The following is a 21014-nucleotide window of genomic DNA, read 5'->3' on the forward strand; positions in this document are numbered from 1 at the left end:
GACACGTGATGTGTGTAAGTGGTAGTAATCGATCGATAATTAAAAATAAAATATTTAATTGGGCTACTTAATTATACAATAATTTACCTATATGAAGGCAGAGATGGTAGAATAACCTGAGCACGTCTTTTTAAATAAAACTACACTTTTTTTTTCATCATTTTGATGCATTTTAACACCTGTCCACGTTGTGATATGCAAAAGTCCCAGTGTACCGTATGTCTTTAAAATACGAGCGGCTCTTCGTGATCTAATCATCTAAAATGCCAACGAAATAAAAACCCACAAACGTATTAAAAGCGTCGCCTAATCGAAAAAAATACGGTTAAAAAATCTTAATAATTTCAAAACGGCTTCTCCTGAAATGTTCCAGCCATGTACTTCTAGCGGCTACCGCTTTTTCGAAATAGTTTCGCAAAATTTCCATACCTTTCCCAACACGTACTAAAAAAAATTAAGTAGCAGCTATACTTCAGTTCCAAAATAGCGGGCAGTAGAGTCGTACATAAAACACAATTTATAGTGTCAGCGAGCATCATAAGCGTACTAGCAAAACGTGTTATTTTCACATTTTAATTATTCCGATAAGTGTTGTTAAAATGGATTCGTCAGGGTAGTCATAAATGACTGAATTTAAGAGGACTCTATAGCAAGTAGACAACCAGCAATACATTTTTATAGATTTTATTACACAGTTTGTCTAAATATGAATCAATGCACAAATAACAGACTTTCCTCCATTCTAACGCAGGTTTTCTATAAAATGGCGTTAATTTGAAACTCAAATTACTTTTTGTTGTAAAGAAATTTGTAATTTGCCGCTTTTAAACAAGTAAATTACAAATTCCTTTACACCAAAAAGTTATTCGAGTTTCAAACCAAGTCCATTTTATAGAAAATCTGCGTTAAAATGGGGGAAAGTCTGTTATTTGTGCATTAATTCATATTTTGACAGATTGTGTAATAAAATCTATAAAAATGGTTCCCCGTTTGCTATAGAGCCCTCTTAACAGTTCAGGAAAATTGTATAATGGACAATGTGTGTATATTATCATTTGCTAAAATGGAGAAAATGTAAAAAAGTAAAGAATTAAATACATGGTAAGAAAAAAATTGAATTTTCCTAGATTATGCCAGTTTTACCGATTTTTGAACAATGATTTACAAGTGTTCGATTCACAACAAACAGGAAATATGGACAGTGGGGTCCGTGGAAAATATATATCTACTTTCTTTCACATCACACCTAGTGCAGTGATTGCCATAGATAATGATGCTTACCACAGTCGATGAATAAAAAAATTGTCAACATCTGCATGGAGGAAAGGCGAAACTATGAAATAGTGCAACGGAAAACATATTGAATATAGACATAATGTTAAGAATAGGATTATTAGTAGTTGCACACACAAAAAAGGCCAAAATGAAAGATAATTAAAGCACTTCTTCCATTGCCAATGTTTGACCATGAGCTGGACCCCATTGAACTAATCTGAACGAATATAAAAACTTGTGGCACAAAATAACATAATCTTAAAATTAGATTTAAAAGAACTTCTGTAGGATTAATCGGACAACTGTCAAGACACGGAATAAGAGCATTATACACGTACAAAAAGAACAGCGGATTTTAGTAGATTTTTTGCAGGGGCGCTTGTCCAGTCAGAGGATATGCTGGTTACATCACATAAAAAAAGAAAAAAAATTATACACGTGTGGAATACTTTAGTATAAATAAAAAAAAATACTTACCTACCTGCTGATATACCAGACCGTAAATTCGTAACGATAATCTAGTACTTTTTATCAAAATTGATGCATCTATTTGTTCTTCAACACACAATAATTTTTGGCACCCTTTAAAATTATACTCCTATGGAATCGCATTGCCCGCACGCCCTACTGCCTGCTATTTTAGACCTAGAGTATAAAGAGAAGAAAAAGAGTACCTGCGGCAAAACACTTTAATTTATTACCATCAAATGATAAGGTATTTCTTCGTATATAAAACCTGTGTCGTATTTTCTGATATGGTTTTGAGAACGATTGAAAAAAAAAATCACATCATTAAAAGTTCCATCTCATTACTTTGAGCACTTTGCAGAGTTATGTAAAAAAATAACCGACAACAAAACATTAAGTCAATTAAAAACGATGACAATAAAACGATCCTCTCGACCGACGTGCTGAAACGTCCAAAGGCTCCATTAATACTCCCTTCCCGTTCTGACAGAGGCACGAAACTGGAGCGAAGTAGAAAATACGTTAATTTTGGACAAGCATTAAAAGAACCTTCCACGCGATTTTACCGATGCCGTCTATTGCTTTAAAAAGTTGATTCGGCCTATTCGAATCAACTGGTGGGCGGAGGAGAGTTATTCGGCAACGGCACCCATGCCACGCTGCCAGGCGGCTGTTGCTGTTGTTCGTTGATGACGACGTCGTGCGGCAGGAGGGGGTGGGTACGTGCTATGTATATCTGGTGGCCCACAGCCAGCTCCGGCGAGTAGCTGCAGAGGTGCAGCAACGGAGGGGTCGACGGTTGCATATCCACTTCTTCCACCGCGTCAGACGGGTTCCTATGATAACTATAACTACCTTGGGCACCTAGGTCAGGCCTTTGTCATTTGCTGTTCGCCTGCAAGGCCGTGTTTATCTGGGTCCAAAGGTCTTTCTTGCACGACTTCGACCTAAAAGACGTTTTATTTAATTATTTGCAAGCCAGTAGATCAATTAGTGATTGCAAATGCTAAAGAAAACACCGGCACAATAAAAAGAAGGTGGTTTGTACCAAAGTATGTATCTCGACGTGTTAAATCTGAATCTGAAGTCCATTTAGCTCAAACACGCCCAAAATTTTGAGTAATTTGTAAAAAATAGTGAAAAATCGGCAAAATTTACGTGAGTGCAAAAAAATTCAAAAAAATTTGTTCTAAACTTGATCAAGTGGGTTTCTTATGTATTTTGATGTCCTGAAACCAAATCTGAAGTTATGTAAGCTGCATTCCCCACATATTTTGCAAAAATCGAAATATAAACACTCAGACACGGTCCAATTTCAAATACCAACTGAATTGTATATTGCTGCACAGTTTAGTAAAGTACCTCATGATATCCGCCGCGCCGTTGTCACATTGCTCGAAATGAATTTTACCACATATTAAATTTATTACAACGCTAATTATTTTTTAGAATTAAGCATAAAGAAATTCAAAAAAGTGCTAAACATTGTATTTTATGGTGTTCTATGCACGCAGTTATATCAATATTCCTTAATTACGAACTTTTGTACATCAAGTTGGAGATTTTGATAATTTTGATAATACTCACCTCCTGATCGACTGCAACCACTCCTTGAACTGCGTCGTGCCGTCGGGGGTGATCTGGAAGGCGGCCCTCGCCGCACAAACTATACTGACAAAGTCCTCGTAGTCGGCCGACGTCAGGTGATACAGCTTCTGGTGCATGCATTGTATGTACATCTGCTGGCACTTCTGAACGAGGGGCGTGAGGGCGGTGCGCAGGTGTTGCATCACGAGACTCGGGTTGTTCCTCGAAAGGTACTGGGCGGCCTCTATGGCCACATCATGCAGCACGAACGGACTCACTATGGAGTTCACAGCGCAGACGCAGAAATGGTGCAGGTACTGTGTTCCTGAACACAAAAACGGGAAATTTGATTCAGAATGTGTACGCACGTAATTTCTTTGTAGTTTAGTAATGCTATTTTTTTGTACTTTGTCCTGTAAATTAGTAATTTCACTTTTGAACTAGTAAGTTCTATAAATAAATAAATAAGTAGATAAGTAGGTAGATAGGTAAGGTAAGTAAGGAGGTAAGTAAGGTAAGTAAGGAAGTAAGTAGGTAAGTAAGGTAAGTAAGTAGGTAAGTAAGGTAAGTAAGTAGGTAAGTAAGGTAAGTAGGTAAGTAAGTAGGTAAGTAAGGTAAGTAGGTAAGTAAGTAGGTAAGTAAGGTAAGTAGGTAAGTAAGTAAGGTAAGTAAAAGGTAAGTAAGTAGGTAAGTAAGGTAAGTAAGTAGGTAAGTAAGGTAAGTAGATAAGTAAGATAAGTAAGTAAGGTAAGTAAATAGGTTACATAAATAAATAAATAAATTTCATTTTTCTAACACTTACCTAAATGTTTCGATATCCTAAGCAGCCACTTGACATCTTCCCCATAGGGCGGATTTCTCGCGTATTTAGCCTGTGGCCTATCATCATGCACTCTTCTTGCTAGAGTTTCTAGAGCCAACATGCCTACTCTATAAGCCGTCAGTAAGTACCTCAACTGGGCCTGGTTGAACTGGTGAGGCCTGTGGGGCCTCGCCACTGCTTGCTGCGGATGTGGAGCCATACCTAAAATTTCTTCCTTAATAGTCTCTCAAGTCTCAAAAATTACTGCGTTTAATAACAAAGGCTGTCAAAACGTTTTTATCATAAAAATTGTGAGTCAATTTGCACTCACCAGGTGGTGGAGGTGGGTACATGTGCGGCGCAGGCCTCAAGCCTTGCACCGGCTGAGCTATGGTGACGGCCGGCCCGTAGTACTGGAGCTGTCCCGGAGGTGGAGGTGGTTGTTGCGGAGTCGTAAACGCAGCGGGAGGTGGTTGCGGATATTGAGACGGGGCGTTGGTAAACGCCGCCTGTTGCGGTGGCGGTATATTGGAATAGGAAGTGGGAACGGGATTGAATGGTGGGGCGGCGGCTTGAGGTGGGGGAGGGGGATAAGGAAACTGGTACATCTGCACGTGTGCTGGGGGTGGGGCTTGATGGAGGGGGTGTAGAGGGCCCCCGTAGCCCATCTGAGGGTGGTGTGGATGCGGAACGAAGTTGTAGTGACTCACGTACATGCCCACCGGTGGGGCGGCGTGCTGAAAATAAAGCTTTTAGAACAATATGCAACTTTATAAACGATATTTAAAAAAAAATGGTAAACGTAAAAATTCTGAAAAACCGATAAAAATTTTGGTTACATACAATTACACAAAAATGGACTTTCGCTCTTATCAATTAGACTTACCGTATAAGGCGGGGCTGTTGTAACAACAACCGGTGCAGGAGGCGGCGGCCCTTCAGGCGGAACGGGAGCCTCTATCAGAGCCACCAAAGCACCATGGCCATCCATGAGAGGATCGTGCGGCATCTCATTATCTATCAACTGCTCTCCACCGGGAGTATGCCCGATATACAGTTCGTACCAATATTTGGCCACTTGGAAGAGAACCTCGGGGTATACCCCACCGCCTTTCGCCGCGTTCTCCACGGTGAGACAGGCATGCTCCAACATGTCGTCGCTCTGCTCTTTACACTGGAGGATCGCCCGCTGAATTTCGTTTGGATTTAGCGCGTGTGAGTGAGGTAGACATGATAACGCCAATTCGGCAGCGGCACGCACCATATTGAGATCACAACCCCTCGAAGCTCTGTCAGCGATGCTGGCAGCCTCTGGCGGGGTCAAGTGACCCTCCCAGGTGTCTATCAGGAATGAGATGGCTGCCGCGCCGATTTCCATCGCCTGCCCTGTATAGTGACAAGCTAATAATCACATTCAATGAATAACTTTGATATAAAAACTTAAAAACCTTTATTCCTCTATAATACTTCAAACTTAACAGTTCTCATTAGTGTTAAAAGTGAGACAACAAATGAACTATTTAGATTAGCGATTTGTTTTGGGTGTGAGTGAGATATAACCTACAAAATATCTGTCACATCTTAAATGTCATTATTACTCAATGCCTACTGGAATAAAGCAGTGTATAGGTACAAAGCAATGTTTAGTGCTAGTAGGCACTGAGAAACAATTCAGGTGTGACATAAACTTTGTAGGTTATGGTTATATTTCACAAACAAGACATGGAAACCCGGAAAACTTGGTAAAAACGGAAGGGGGAAGACAACTTTATAGTGTTGCTGTATTACTGAAGAAAGGAAAAGGAAGCTAGAAACATGGCAGGAAATAGGAAATAAATTGTTGAAATGTGGAAATTAATAAATGTAAGATGATAATGATGACAATGACTAATAAAAATAAACTCACCTGTTATCCACGAAACGTGCGACGAATACGTCCTACTCAGCCAATTAGGACTGACACAATTGTGCAAGCCTAACGCATAAAGTCCGAGTTGAAATGCACACATGTGCAGCGCCCGGTGAGGTCCGTGATGGTTCTGACTCGTCGAAGGTTGAGTAAAAAGTGAGGTGCTGCTGGTGCCGCCGGCCTTGTTCAACACCGTCTTAGCCAATTCGAACATGAAATGCGCCCCCGCCTCCGACGGCTGATTCGGTATTGACGGATATGCCCGTTTCCCTTTGTATCGGCCTTCCTTTGTCCTAGTGACCGCTCCTTGCGTCGCGATTTGAGCGGGTTGGCCGTTTATCGACAAGTTGCTCATACCTTGATCTATCTCCGCGCTAGTTGAGCTGTGGGGCCTGCTGCAGCAACCTGCTTCAGTAGTGGATGGAAAATTATTAAACATATATTTATTATAAATATATACGTGACTATATAATTAGGTAAGATTCGAAAATGCTTATACAGTGTGTCAAGGAATCGTTTTTTTCTAAAACATATCTAAAGAGAATATTAACTGATGATATTGCAGGAAACAACTACTCTGCCGACTAATGCCCTAGACATCAGACTAGACATATTTAGATTAAAAAAATTTTGGCTTCTAATCATACAAAACTGTTCCTTAACGCCAAAGTCAGATTTGGATAAATGTTTTCGAAAAACAATATGAAACATTTACGATGAAGATAAAATTACTCTGCAATATTACGTTGAAAGGTAAACTTTTTTTTTCAAACTTCAACACTTTGTATCTTGAAAACAGAATGTTATCAGACATTTCTACATGAAATTCTGTTTCTTACTTCAACCACCGGAATTAAAATTTTAAGTTTTGCCAATTAACCCTGTATTGTGAAAGTTTTACTTACTCAAATCGGTGGGTACCATCTCCGTGGGCGGCAGAAAAGGGCTGAGGGGCGTTATAACTTTATCACAGTCTTCTCTCTTTAAATTACTGAACTGGCTTTTAATAGGTGGGTTACTGGAATAATAAGAACTCATAATTGGCGTCTTTATCAACTGGTGCACCTCCCTGTCCAACAGCCTATCCATAATCCTGGCTATCTTCCAGCAGTCGTCTTTATAGAAGGTTAAGAGGGCTATCGCCAAGTCCCCCCTCTGTCTTCGTGTACCCTCGCAAAGTAAAGGGTGGTCGGCTTCCGAAACGTTCGCTTTCAATCCCAAGGCCGCGACCGCCGCTTCAAACCCTAAGGGCTCGTCTGAAGGCAGCCGCATGTTCATTATTTTCACCCTGTCGCGACCGATTACGCTGGGGATCACCAGGGCGTCAAATATAAAACTGGCCAGCATTATGGGGAGCATGGCTTCGCCTCGGGACTTTAGAGTACCCTCCTTTAGCAGCTCGGCCCTCTCGCGCAGGATCTGTAACTCTCTGTGACCCAACGGGATCCGTTTCAGGAGGTTCACCAGGTCGGCTTCTTGATTGGCCAGTTTCACTTCTAAGGGTTTGGTGCTGGCCGGGGGCCTGGCCATCTCCAGCCCGAACATGCCCACACGGAAAGCAAGGTGGAAATGCTCGCAGTTCTCCGACAAGACGGAGCACAAGAAGGCACATTTTGAGAGGGTCGCCGACGCCAGGCAGCTCAGCTGGTGGGTCGCAGGATTCACCTGCTGCTTCTTACCTGTCAAATATATTTTGCGGTCAACATACTTGTTCCGTTTTGTCGAGAATTTTGCAGGAAGTATTTAATAATTGTGGTTAATTCATGTGTTAATAGTTTCTTAAAAGCATTCTGTGGGGTGTGATTAGGTTTATAGTGCTGTACGTGATTTTCTGTACGTTCAACAGGCGTGTAAAGTTCAGGAAACGTAACGATAAACATAAGAGATAAAAATATGCTTTTTTTTATATTCTGAACGTGTTGTCAAGTTGTAAAATGTCTTAAACCCTAGAAAAAACTTGTATAACTAGTACAGCCAAGAAATAATGGTTCTAACTCGCATAGATTTTTTAAAATTCTTGACAAAAAAACTGCTATAAATTAACTGAAACTCTTAAATGAAAAAAAAAAAAACTTCAAATTAAATAATCAGAAATTTTCAACAAATAAATAAAAAAAAATAAATTAATAAACAAAATCAGCAAAATAAAACTAAAACCGAACACTTACCTTTCTTTCGGGGTATGGGCGGAATCTCGATCATCAAATCGGGGGGATTCATCAAAAGTTCCTCCGCTAGTTTCACACCTAAAATGCAAGCCTCCCGGCTGTGCCCGTGGGCGTGCAAGCCCTCCGCCCTAGAGAACAACACGTCCCACGGATCGTCGCACTTTCTCAAACTAGAAAACATAGTTGATTTATCCTCGGGTTCGTTCACTTTCAAACTACCACTACTTTGAGCACTAGTGTTCATGGCGTCAATGTCCTTGCTGTTGTAGAAGTAGACGTTGTACTCGTCTCCCGACTGGGGCGACTCCGAATTCGAAGACGACGTAGATTCGTCCTTCGACGGCCTCCTCGAACCGGGCAGCTGCTCCACCTGCGCCCCGCGTACCCAAGTGTTCGAGATGACAGGCACCGACACGGGCTGCAACGGCTTGTAGTTCTGCTTGTTGATATCGTTGTCGCTGGTGTTGTTGGAATGTTGGGCCGTCGAGGGGGTGTTGCTGTCCGCGCTGCTATTGCTAGACGAGTCGCTGCCGCCTCCCTCTTGAGAGTCGGAATCGTTGTATCTGTTTTCCCTCAGTAGGTTTATGTCGTCGTCGACCTGGAATTGTTTCTATGAACGAATTTCGCCTTATTACAATTTTTTTAGGGGTTTTCCCCACAATAATTATTAATCTGAATTTAATTTCTTTAAAACCGAATAAATAGTCGAGTTATAATTGAAATATTTTTTAGTCATTTCAAGTTTTTAATAAAAAGTCGGTTACAAATTTCTTTTTAAAGTACTGTGTTTAGTTTGTGAATCTCAGAGTCAATGACCTCTAACATGGTCCTACTATCAGATGCAAAACTATCAAAATTACATTGTGATTATGTCTGTTGTCAATTAGACACCAAAATTTGAAAATATTAAAATTTTTAAGAGCCCCGATATAAATTTAATCCCCAATCAAAATTACACCCCGTATTCAGCAAAATACTTCCTCACCTCACAGAAACCTTCGCTGCTAACGCTCGACCGATTCCCATCCCTGTCGTTAACTTGCGGATGGGGATGCGGCGGATACTCCACGGGATTCAAACTCATAACGTTAACGTAATCGAACCTCGTCACCCTGGAATGGGTGTGGTGGTGGTGGTGATGGTGGTGGTGGTGGTGGGAATGCGAGGCGTGCTGGTGGGGATGTTCGCAGTTCAAGACCGCCTTACTAGAATTAACCTGGGTGACCTGGCTCTCCCCTCGGCTACTGTCGGCACCGTGGCGGAAACAGGTGAAGGGACAGTGGTACATGGGATTGATGTCCTGGGTGTAGGTTATACCGGGCATGGGATAGTCGTCCCAATCGAGGTAGCAGGCTTCGATGGCCGGTTTGAACCCGGTGAACACCTCCAGGTCCATCTTTAGAGAGCTGGAGTTCTTGTTGTAGTTGGACTGGGAGCTCGAGGTCGTGTTGCGGCATTTGCTTACCTTCTCGAGGATTTTCATGTGCCATGTCGTGAACTTAAAAAAAAAGAAACACGTACAGTTCCGAAGGACAAAAAGAAATGTATCGCAGCTAGAAATTTTGTTCTGAAGACATTAATTAATTATTCTTCAAAGTTACCGAATAGTTTCGTGGTTGATGAAGAAATAATTACCGAAAATGTTATTATATTCTTTACTGTTACATTTTTCGCATTTTTGTTTGTAGAATTCATTTTCAATTCATTTCCGTATCTTTTAATTTTGTTTTAATCGCCACACGTAATTTTGTATTTTCTTTTTATCCTTTTTGTATTCCTTTTTTCTCGTATATTCCCATTTTATAACAGGGATTTGTGCTGCTGAACGACATAATATAAAATATTACAAATAAACAATAAAAAATAAATAAAAGTACTAAACGACCCAACCTGGTTGTGCAGCATATCCCTCTCGCTAGGCGCCAGGCCGGGATTCAGAGCGGCCAGCCTCCACAACACGACGACCTCATCGCACAGAGACGAGCAGGCGTGCTGCGAGGCGTGAGTGTTGCTGTTCACGTTGTTGTGCTTTCCGCCGCCGCTGCCTCCGTAGCCGGAGTTGCCGCTAAGCAGGGCCACCTTGGTATTGAACCACCAGATCAGGATCTGCTCGCACGCCAAGCACTCCTCAGTGATAATCTCCAGGAGGGGGATGGCATTCCTGTCGTTGCGTTTGAACATCTCCCTGACGATGCTGAGCAGGTTCCACATGCCCTCCGGTTCCCGGCCGCGGAGGGGTCGCAGCAGCGACGTCCACTCTGCAGCAGCCGGAGGGGCCACGGTGCTCAAGTAGTTTACATCGCTGCGGAAGAGAGACGGGTTATTTCTAGGTCTAGAAGAAATGCTTAAAACGTTCGTTTAACTGTTTCAAGTAAAGTTAGCAATAACCTGTGCAAGTCTGTCAAAAAAATTTAAAAAAGAATATGTACAACAATAGTAAAATATAAACAGTCGGTAGAAGAGTCATAAATAATTCAAACAACAGTTTTTACTATTAGTCCAAGCATTATAGAGAAATATGACCGTATAGAAGATTAAATTTTAAATTGAGTTTCTTGTTCTTTAAACTCGATCGAAATTGGCGAACATGGTTAAAAAAAATCTCAAAGGTGCAAAAAACGGTTTTTCTAAAATAACTAAAAAAATATAGCACCGATTGAAAAATTTTAAATGAGAAAGTTGTAGGTTTTAAAAAGATCTATCAAATGATTTTTTGTAAGTATCGATTGCTTTGTTACTTTTCGAGATATATCGAAAAATCCGTTAAAAATCTTCACTTTACTCTTCTTCTATAACTCGTTTACATTTACGTTCCCATATTTACTATTTACTGTAAGCATAGTTCGCGGCAAGCCAAAAAAATACATTTTTGAAAAATTTTAAAATATTAATTATTATTCAAGATATATCGATTTTTTGAAAAAAAGGCGCTCTCGAAAATTGGCTAGATCTTCTCAGCGGATAGACCTACAGTAACGTTTTCGGTTTATTTTCTTCGTAAAGAGTTATATTGTCATGCTGTTAAAAAATGTTGACGATTTTATGAATTTTAAGGATCAAAAATGACTGAAGAAGTTGCACTTTTTTTGGGAATGTTTTTTTCAAATTACTATTTCAATTTTTATTTTATGAAAATGACTTTTAAAGACAGAAACTGCTGACATTTTTTCACGAATTAATAAAAAAAATGTTTTTCTACGACCTTCTGGAGCCGAGATAATTTTTTTTATTTAAAAAAAATTTTAAGAACGCAATTAACATTTTACAGCGATGCTCTTGATGGATGTTAATATTGAATACTTATATTTAAAAAAAAAATAGTGGGATATGTTTACTTGATTTTTAGTATTAGTAATTGAGTAATAAACCGAAGAGTGCGTCAGTTGGACCGGACGCCCGGACGGAGAAGTAGGGGGAAGCGGCGCGCGCTCGCTCTGAAAACTGATGACGTGGAGTCTAAATGGCTCGCGCTTGCAAAATCTTTGATATCTCGGCTTCTGGACCAAGTACAAAAATTCTTTTACACTTAATCTGGGGTACACGAATATTATAGTCATTTTAGCCTTAGAAGCAAAACAAACAAGTGTCCTATATAGATAAAATTATTTATCAAATGAAATTCTTCTTTTCTTTGTCGGATTGTGTTTTGATTCATTTTCTTGTTCATCGTCCATATTTTCGTGAAAAAGTATAATAAAAAAAAATATATATAGAAGTTAAATAAAAACTAAACATTTATGGGACTATTTTGCTTCTAAGGCGAAAATGACTATAATATTCGTGTTTAGCTAGCTACTCCAGATTAAGTACAAAAGAATTTTTGTATGTGGTCCAGAAGCCGAGATATCAAAGATTTTGCAAGTGCGAGTCATTTAGACTCACGTCATCAGTTTTCAGAGCGAGCGCGCGCCACTTCCCCTACTTCTCCATCCGGTCCAGCTGACGCACTCGGCGCTTGCACGCTTCAGTTTATTACTCAATTACTAATACTAAAAGTCAAGTAAACATATCCTACTATTTTTTTTTTTTGAAAATATAAGTATTCAATATTAACCTCCATCAAGCGCATCGCTGGAAAATGTTAATTGCGTCCTCAAAATTTTTTTAAATAAAAAAATTATCTCCAGAAGGTCGTTGAAAAACATTTTTTTTTTAATTCGTGAAAAAATGTCAGCAGTTTCTTTCTTTAAAAGTCATTTTCATAAAATGGAAATTGAAATAGTTATTTGAAAATAACATTCCCAAAAAAAGTGCAACTTTTTCAGTCATTTTTTGATCCTTAAAATTAATAAAATCGTCAACATTTTTTAACAGCATGACAATATAACTCTTTACGAAGAAAATAAAACCGAAAATCGTTACTGTAGGTATATCCACTGAGAAGATCTAGCCAATTTTCGAGAACGCCTTTTTCTTCAAAAAATTGATATATCGAAAAATAATTAATATTTTTAAATTTTTCAAAAATGTGCTTTTTTGGCTTGCCGCGGGCTATGTTTGCAGTAAATAGCAAATATGGGCACGTAAATGTAAACGAGTTATAGAAGAAGAGAAAAGAGAAGATTTTTAACGGTTTTTTCGATATATCTCGAAAAGTAACAAAGCAATCCATACTTACAAAAAATCAGTCGATAGATCTTTTTAAAACCTACAACTTTCTCATTTAAAATTTTTCATTGGTGCTATTTTTTTTAGTTATTTTAGAAAAACCGTTTTAAAGTTTTTAACCATGTTATCCGTTTTGGATCGAATTTAAAGAACAAGAAACTCAATTTAAAATTTTATTTTCTATACGGTCATATTTTTTTTGTCCAGGTAATAATTTCTGCAAATTTAACATTAATCCGTGACAGAATGCTTCGACTATATTTCTTAATTTGATAAAAATTATTTTATGTATTCTTTGGGTAGAAACTTTGATGTTCTTACAATATGTTTAGCCTGCTCTATTTTTATTCGTGCTTCTTGTGTACAAAAAGAGGGACGAATGAGGCTGCATAGTTTAACTTCTTGAAATCCTGCCTTGTCAGTTTCCAGCTGAAACGTGTCAGTGCTTGTCATAAGCATACAAGTGGGAGAGAATATAATTTATATATTTTCGTTATTCCAATAAGTCTTATTAATGTGTTAATGTCCATCAAGGAAACAATACCAATTATCTAATTAGGTACTTATTTCACTGTCAAAAGTTATGTCAATCGCTGTAAATAGTGCAGTGAAAAAAAATGAGAATTATTATTATTGGTTACTGAACAAGGACGATACCTGAAAACGATGGGTGCTGGAACGCAGAACTTGATCAGAATCTTCTTGATGTTGTCATGGAGGGTCTTCTCGTCGAGGTACCAGGAAGTCTGGTCATTGGCCGAGGCACCCGCAGTCGGATCGGGAGCGCCGCACACTGAATTGATTGCCGAAGGCTGAGATCCCAATAATTCATCCAATAGTCTTTGAGCAGTCGGTAGGATTTGTTGAGGTAATTCGCTGATAAGGTACTGGGCAAACTTCTGGAGCTGGTCGCGCTGCAGACGGGACAGCGATTCGGAAACTGGAGCTCGAAGAGTCACTAGGTGAGGCTGTAAGGATTATTTGGAGTATTAACGAGTAGGTATTATACAGGGTGTCTCATAATTAGCTGCCAACCCTGAACAGGCCGATTCTATGATCAAAACTAAGTAAAAAAGTTCATATGAACATGGGTCCGGAAATGCTTCCTAAGGGCACAGGGTCCCATTGAAGAGGGGGGAATGGAAATCATTTTTTTGCAATATCTCTCAATAGCGTTGTGATAAATGAATGAAATTTGGCATACACAGCTAAATTTTGATGAGAATTTTGATGGACTAATCCATTTATTTCGACAAAGTCCATTAGGGTGGGTACGGGGGGGCCCTTGGTACTTTGCGTGTGTAACTTTTTCTTCTTTGACTTTTTAACAAATTGGACAGCAAATTCCGTTTTCCCGAACTTTTTTACGTTAAAAAGATACTCTTGTTTCAAATCGTTATCTTTAACGGTTTCTGAGAAAATCGCTCTTGAATTAATCCCACTTTGGTCAATTTCATAGTAATTTAAACAAAAAATAATAATATTTTAATACGTAATCAGTAATACACATTATTGATGTAGAACAATTATGATATGATGGTTTGTTTATGGCTTTTGCGATGGTAATGCTGCGCGGCAGAACGCGAGTACGGCAGAAGGTTTCCAAACAGAAGGCTGACATCAAGGAGGACATTCCTCACTGTATTCCGCAATTTAGCTGCAACCGTCACTTTTCGAAGGGATCATAAGATGGAAACTTAATTTTGATAACAGACAACAAGCTATTTTAAAAACTGTTCAAAAAACCCTCCACCTTCTCTGATACAAAGTCTTGCCCTACGTGTAACACTTCTCGAAGCTATTAAGATGCTAAAACGGTTTTGACGAATTTCATTGGCTGCATCATTGATACGCTGCAGCAATTCCTCACGGGTATCGACTTCGGTGGCGTAAACTTTTTGATTTAGATATCCCCAGAAAAAGAAGTCCAGCGGGGTTAGGTCGGGAGAACGCGGCGGCCAAGCTACCGGTCCGTGCCTCCCTATCCACCGTCCAGCGAAATTTTCGTTTAGGAAATTTAGAACATTGCGACCACTATGTGCCGGGGCTCCATCGTGTTGAAAAAACATGTTACGTCGTAAATTTAGAGGCAGATCATCGAGAATTTGGGGAAGATTTTCTTGAAGTAAGTTTAAATAAAGATTTGAATTGAGACGTTGTGGAATTTCAATAGGTCCAATCAGAGTGTCGTGAATTATTCCCGCCCATAAATTTATGGAAAACCGTTGCTGGAAGTTTGTTCTCCGAACAACATGTGGGTTCTCTTCTTCCCAATAATGAGAATTATGAAAATTTAATTTTCCATTTCGGGTAAAAGTAGCTTCGTCACACCACAAAATTTTGGAAGCTTGCTCGTTGTCCAGCGACAAAATCCAGCGACAAAATTGCATACGTGGCGCAAAATCTTCTGGTATCAAGCCATGTACACGTCGATAGTGATAGGCATGTAGACCTTGTCGCTTTAATATTCTTCCAACCTGAAATGTTAGTAGCACATCTAATCAATTCTGTTAAGGAAATCTTTAAGATATGTAGTACCGTTGGCCGAGGAACATTTATTTGCCTTGAAATGTTCCGTATGCTAGTCGTAGGATCTTGTTCAATAGCGTCAAGGACCTCCGCTTCCCTATTAATCCTGGGACGTCCTTGACCCGGTGCCTTTCGAAAAGTGGCGGTTGCAGCTAAGTTGCGGAATACCGTAGGGAATGTCCTCCTTGATGGCAGCCTTCGGTTTGGAAACCTTCTCCCGTACTCGCGTTCTGCCGCTGCAGCATTACCATCGCAAAAGCCATAAATAAATATCATATCAACTAACTCTTGTCCCGTAAACTCTTCCATTTTTTTCGCTTAGAACTATTAAATTGGCAATCGGGTTGACAATACTTTGACATAAGAATACCTTGATTATTTTGTTTAAATTACTATGAAATTGACCAAAGTGGGATTAATTCAAGAGCGATTTTCTCAGAAACCGTTAAAGATAACGATTTGAAACAAGAGTACCTTTTTAACGTAAAACAGTTCGGGAAAACGGAATTTGCTGTCCAATTTGTTAAAAAGTCAAAGATGAAAAAGTTACACACGCAAAGTACCAAGGGCCCCCCCGTACCCACCCCAATGGACCTTGTGGAAATAAATGGATTAGTCCATCAAATTGCTCATCAAAATTTAGCTGTGTATACCAAATTTCATTCATTTATCACAACGCGATTGAGAGATATTGCAAAAAAATGATTTCCATTCCTCCCTCTTCAAAATGGGTCCCTGTGCCCTTAGGAAGCATTTCCGGACCCATGTTCATATGAACTTTTTTACTTAGCTTCGATAACAGAATCGGCCTGTTCAGGGTTGGCAGCTAATTATGAGACACCCTGTATAGACAGATCGGTTTTCTTCTGTGAAGTTGACCTCACCAGTGTTTCAGTTTAAAAATAATTACAATGGTCATTTTTAATGAATTGTTATAAAATGCTTTAGAAATTTAAGTAATAGTTTATTTTTGAAAATATGAGGGCTGACTTCACACAGCCCCCATATACGGTATTTATTAGAATAATATAGACAACGGTAGAATATAAAAAAAGAATTCTGTAGAAAATAGCAGCAATCCTCCATTCTAGTTGTGGAGATATTGGATTTAATCAATTTTTTCAATTTTGAATAATATTGAAAAGAAACAGTTCTTGTGCAAATAGGAAAAGTTCTGTTATGACATTTTTCAAGTTAAAAAAAAGGTCATAAATTGTAACTACTTCTAATTTTGTTACAATTAAAGAAATTTGATGATTTTATAAATCTTCTGCAGTAGAGAACGATCCTAAAAGTTACAAAGCCTTAGAAAACTAACAAAGTACATGGAAAAAATAAATAAATGTCTTATTGGGGATGGTTGAGGGGGATTGGGAGTTTGGAGGTTGAAGTTAGCCTCCCGGTGGGAGACCAGCTCCACAGGCACGGTTATCCTACTCACCCAGTGGATGCGAGTGAGGCAAACGGCGACGACGTGCGAGCACCAGTAGGCGGTGGAGGTGCAGGTGCAATTGCACGAAGAGATGCGGCGTCGGTCGAAGGTCACGGCAACGTTATGGGTGCCGCGCGGCGTTTGCTGGACGCTCGCCGACAGGTGGAAACCTGGAACAAGGCACAGGAAAAAAAAATTGGCTTCTCCCTTTTCGCAACCGGGAGAGGCTTCGGTACGGACAAGTTGCCGCCCGGCGGCTGCAAATCTCGATCCTCGCCTAATATTTTATTCAAGTGGCCGCTGGATTGGAAGTTATCCCGGACAGAGATGGATAATTCAAGAAAATCAGAGTCGGGAGTTTCATACTCTACTTCTAGTTTTTTTCACAAACATCTATAAATCACGAGCGCGGGAGCCCAATTTACTTCGTTAAGATCAGTTTGGCATTGTTTGTCCAAAGGGCTTTTCTAGCTATTTCCTATACAGAGTACGGTTCCGATAAAGGGGGGGAGTGATTTTTAGATCGCTTAAAAATATGTTTTCCTAAACGGCTCAGATTTCGAGATACGAGCATTAAGTTTTTAAAAATTTCACACCTACCCAAAAACATACCTCAAAACTCTCGATATTTGTCGCAAATTAATGAAACAAGTTGTTGACAAGTAGCCGAGACATTGTGAGACAAAGTCTCTAAACACTTTAGAATTTCGACGTTACTAAATCTTTTATTGGCATTTCAGTTTAATAAAATCGTTTCAATTTTATTAAAAAACCGAGCCATTTTCGAGTTATTATTCTTTTTAGTACAGAATAAACTGTCAAACCGTTGGGGCAAACAAAAACAACGATGCGGTATTTGATCGATCTAGGGACTTTGGTATTTTGCAATTTTTGTCCCTAATGCCCCATACAGTTTTGGATACAATCGGTTGAAACATTGTCGGCCGACTGAGTATTTTTTTCACCAATATTCGGCCGATCAATATACACAAATGTATCTCGTCCGCATTTAAAGTTGCAACTTTGGTAAAAATGGCATCAAATGATGATTTAATAATAGCAGCGAGTGTTTCTGCGGCATACTTAATTATAAAAAATAATTATTAGTTATTTCTTCTGGAGTAGTAAAAAATTCTTCTGCTAAACGTACTGTTTCGTCCATTTTCTTGTTACGAAGAACAAGAGACATTCCATAGAGCAGGCACTTGTTTTAAATTTTCTATTAAATTCAACGCGTTTTCAGTTGTCCACATTTTGCAACGTCTTTTATTTTAAAGTAAACATTGATTCACAACCTAACCTCAAATTTCAATCAAATATCCCGTTTGACAGTTAAAACGATGTATCTAATTCTAAAACCCATACAGACCTGCCGATGTTTTACATTTAAAACGAAAAACAAGCAACTCGATTCCTTTGATAAAATGCCGCCCCATGTTGTTGTTGAGTTGCTTCAAAATCGGCCGACTCAAGAGCCAGAAGAAAAATATAGTCGGCCGACAATAGGCTTTTTTTCGCGAGTGAAGTTGTATGTTGTGGTATGTGTAGTATGAGTGAGTGAAGAGATTTAAACTATCATATGACAACTAAGATCAAAAGAGATGGAAATAGTGACTACAAGTCAGATATCCACCAATATTCAGTCGCGAAAAAAAGCCTAATGTTTCCACCGATTGTATGCAAGTACGGGGTTTAAGAAAATCTCGTTACACGGGGAGAGGGTACAAAAACAAAAAGAAATTCTTGACGTCAACAGCATTGAAAATTAACAAATAATACACTTTGTAGGTTATATCTGGCCCACCACCACCCTGTATCTCTGTAACTAGGCTTTTTAGGAATATGTTCATAGGAAGGTTTCCTTTGAAATAGTCTAAAGCTAAAGAATCACTCGGTTTATTATTGGAACGTATTTAAAGACCACCCTGTATAGTAATCATCTTTAAATAAAATAGTAGGCAACATAGTAAGGTACGGATATTGAATGAATCACAGTTATGTACCAATTGGAAACAAATTCTATAATTTTCCAAGTATTATCTCCGGATCTGACATTCAACTTAAAACTTTACTAAAACAAATATATTCTGTTTTTTGATAAAGCGGAAATTCCATGTGTTACACCTTAAACCTTATTTATAAATCTTAACTGAAGCTTGTCAACGCTAAAAATATTCTGTGTAATGTACACATTGTTATATCCATCAATCAATATTTCCTTAGAACAGCCGGTATTTTCTTTTAACTTTAATATATAACTGTTTTACTTATAAACATTAATTCCGTTATAGTATTTCAACGCATAGTCACGATAAAAAAATACAGAATCAATCGCAATGTTTTCCTTTTGAAATGTCCAAGTTTGCATGATTGTCACAAGATTTCCTTTCTCTGAACCGATTTGACTTTCCCATCTTCTCATTTTAATCCATATTAGGACGGTTCGCGATGTAGTAACCGTTTCTAAATATATTCCCAGTAAAAGTTAGTCTCATTAAACATTAAAAAGTTAGGTGAGGGTAATACAAAAAAGTTCAATAAGTTTTTACGGCTTTGAAGCTACCGAAGAAGTCTGTATATTTTCCTCGAGTTTCTACGTCTTTCTTGAATGAAAAACTTTCTCCCGTTACCATATGCAATGTACAATTATCCGCATTATATCAAAACAAGTTGACTTAATTGCTTTCTTAAGTACGTATCGACAACATTTGTTGCCAATAGGATTAAGCAAACTATATTAGGATTCATTTATTCAAATTTATTTAAAAAAAAGTTAAAAAACAGTTGTTACCATCTATAAATATGTATGATCAGCTGGTAGTTATTAAAATATTCCCGTTTATAAATATTAACAATTATTATAAGTAAACGGAGGTTCGTTACCTGGAATTTTAATTTTTTTAAACCCATGCGAATTAATATTAAGGAATCAAGCTAATTATAGATAACAGTTTTTGGCTTTCCAGATTCTGAATAGTAATTTATATTTGTTAAGAAAAAAAAATCACCGGATAAAAGTAATTAATTATACCTTAGTACTTGATTAAAATAAAACTGAAATTACCAAAATTAGAAAATGACAAAAACATTTGCATATTAAAGGAAATTGTTTAATTATGCAAATTATTAAACGCCTTTTGGAATGGATGGAAATGTACGTTTTGAGCTACGTTTAATAAATATTTTTTACATAGGTTAGCAGTTTTTTCAAGTCTTTTTCATATGTATAAGCACATAAATTTAATAGAAAAAGGACAATAAAACCGTTTTATCATGTATTAGGTTTTATAAAAAATTGACCAAAGTCTCATATCTTGTGAACTCCAGTTATACAGGGTGTCCCAAAAAGAACCGAATCCCAGTCAAAATTAAAAATATGTGCACACATGTAAGATTCGCCTTGAATAAGGACTTGGGTAAAAGAAAGAAACAAAATTTAGACCCTCAAAGATAAGACTTTTGCCCCTTCATTTTTTTTTCTTTTTTTACCTATCTGGAGCGGATCCTTCACCATGTGGTTCCGGTGCAGGTTCTCGCCCCTGGAGAACTCGTCGGCCGACCCGTTGGCCAGGCAGGAGTACAGCCTGATGTCCTCCTCATTGTCGGGGAAGCTCCAGAAGGCGATCCTCAGCTGAAGCTGTTCCGGTACTGGGGGGTACACGTGCTCCACCAGCTCGAAGGGGATGTGGGAGGCCACGCACTTCGCTGCCAACTCCGTCAGCGACGGCACCGACTGAAGATCTGCAACAACGGAAATTATTTATTTGTGGCATTAGCGAATAAGAAAATAGAATGACACGGCAACTCTTCTAGGTACGCCAGGAACATTACCTATACACCAGGAAAATTAGCGAAAATAAAAGAGAAACTCGAAAAAAGTCCTATCCGCTATATTATTGTAAAATTGTCTAAAGGAACATAATACAAGACATCTCTCGTCTCGTGAGTCAAAAACTTTTATTAGCTAACTTTTCTATTTAAACAAATAAGTGAGGAAAACAGTTTTTTCACTTTGCAGGGAAAACCATCAATTTTAGCGAAAAGTGACTCACGGACAGCTTGTAGGGAGTAAAATTATCTACAAAATGAGACTTGTTAAATTAATATCGGTTAATAAATAAAAAAGTTATTGCAAAAAAACAAGAAAAGTGCCCATTTTTTCATTTGTTTATAACTATCGCATTTATTGTTAAAATTTTATAAAACCTATGACAAGTTGAGGGTTTTGTCATACTT

The 21014-nt window shown here is 38.5% G+C and overlaps 1 protein-coding gene across 2 annotated transcripts in view; it reads right to left on the reverse strand.

Annotated features, from left to right (window-relative positions):
* Positions 1-1950: 1950 nt before the first annotated feature.
* LOC108906371 (zinc finger SWIM domain-containing protein 8) overlaps positions 1951-21014 on the reverse strand; it is a 53568-nt gene continuing 34504 nt past the window's right edge. Inside the window, exons 2-14 of one of the 2 annotated variants that reach the window (XM_018709606.1) lie at positions 20268-20519; positions 16788-16948; positions 13475-13785; positions 10100-10511; positions 9195-9707; positions 8210-8807; positions 6947-7720; positions 6039-6446; positions 5019-5518; positions 4464-4869; positions 4133-4354; positions 3331-3655; positions 1951-2690 (exon numbers count right to left, since the gene is read on the reverse strand). In XM_018709606.1, coding sequence (XP_018565122.1) covers positions 2624-2690; positions 3331-3655; positions 4133-4354; positions 4464-4869; positions 5019-5518; positions 6039-6446; positions 6947-7720; positions 8210-8807; positions 9195-9707; positions 10100-10511; positions 13475-13785; positions 16788-16948; positions 20268-20519 — 4949 coding nt within the window. In that variant the 3' untranslated portion in view covers positions 1951-2623. Of the gene's footprint in view, positions 2691-3330; positions 3656-4132; positions 4355-4463; positions 4870-5018; positions 5519-6038; positions 6450-6946; positions 7721-8209; positions 8808-9194; positions 9708-10099; positions 10512-13474; positions 13786-16787; positions 16949-20267; positions 20520-21014 lie in introns of both variants that reach the window. The other variant, XM_018709605.1, reaches the window with a different exon arrangement.

The sequence above is a fragment of the Anoplophora glabripennis genome, unplaced genomic scaffold (genome assembly GCF_000390285.2).
Source record: "Anoplophora glabripennis isolate ALB-LARVAE unplaced genomic scaffold, Agla_2.0 scaffold139, whole genome shotgun sequence".
NCBI lineage: Eukaryota > Metazoa > Arthropoda > Insecta > Coleoptera > Cerambycidae > Anoplophora > Anoplophora glabripennis.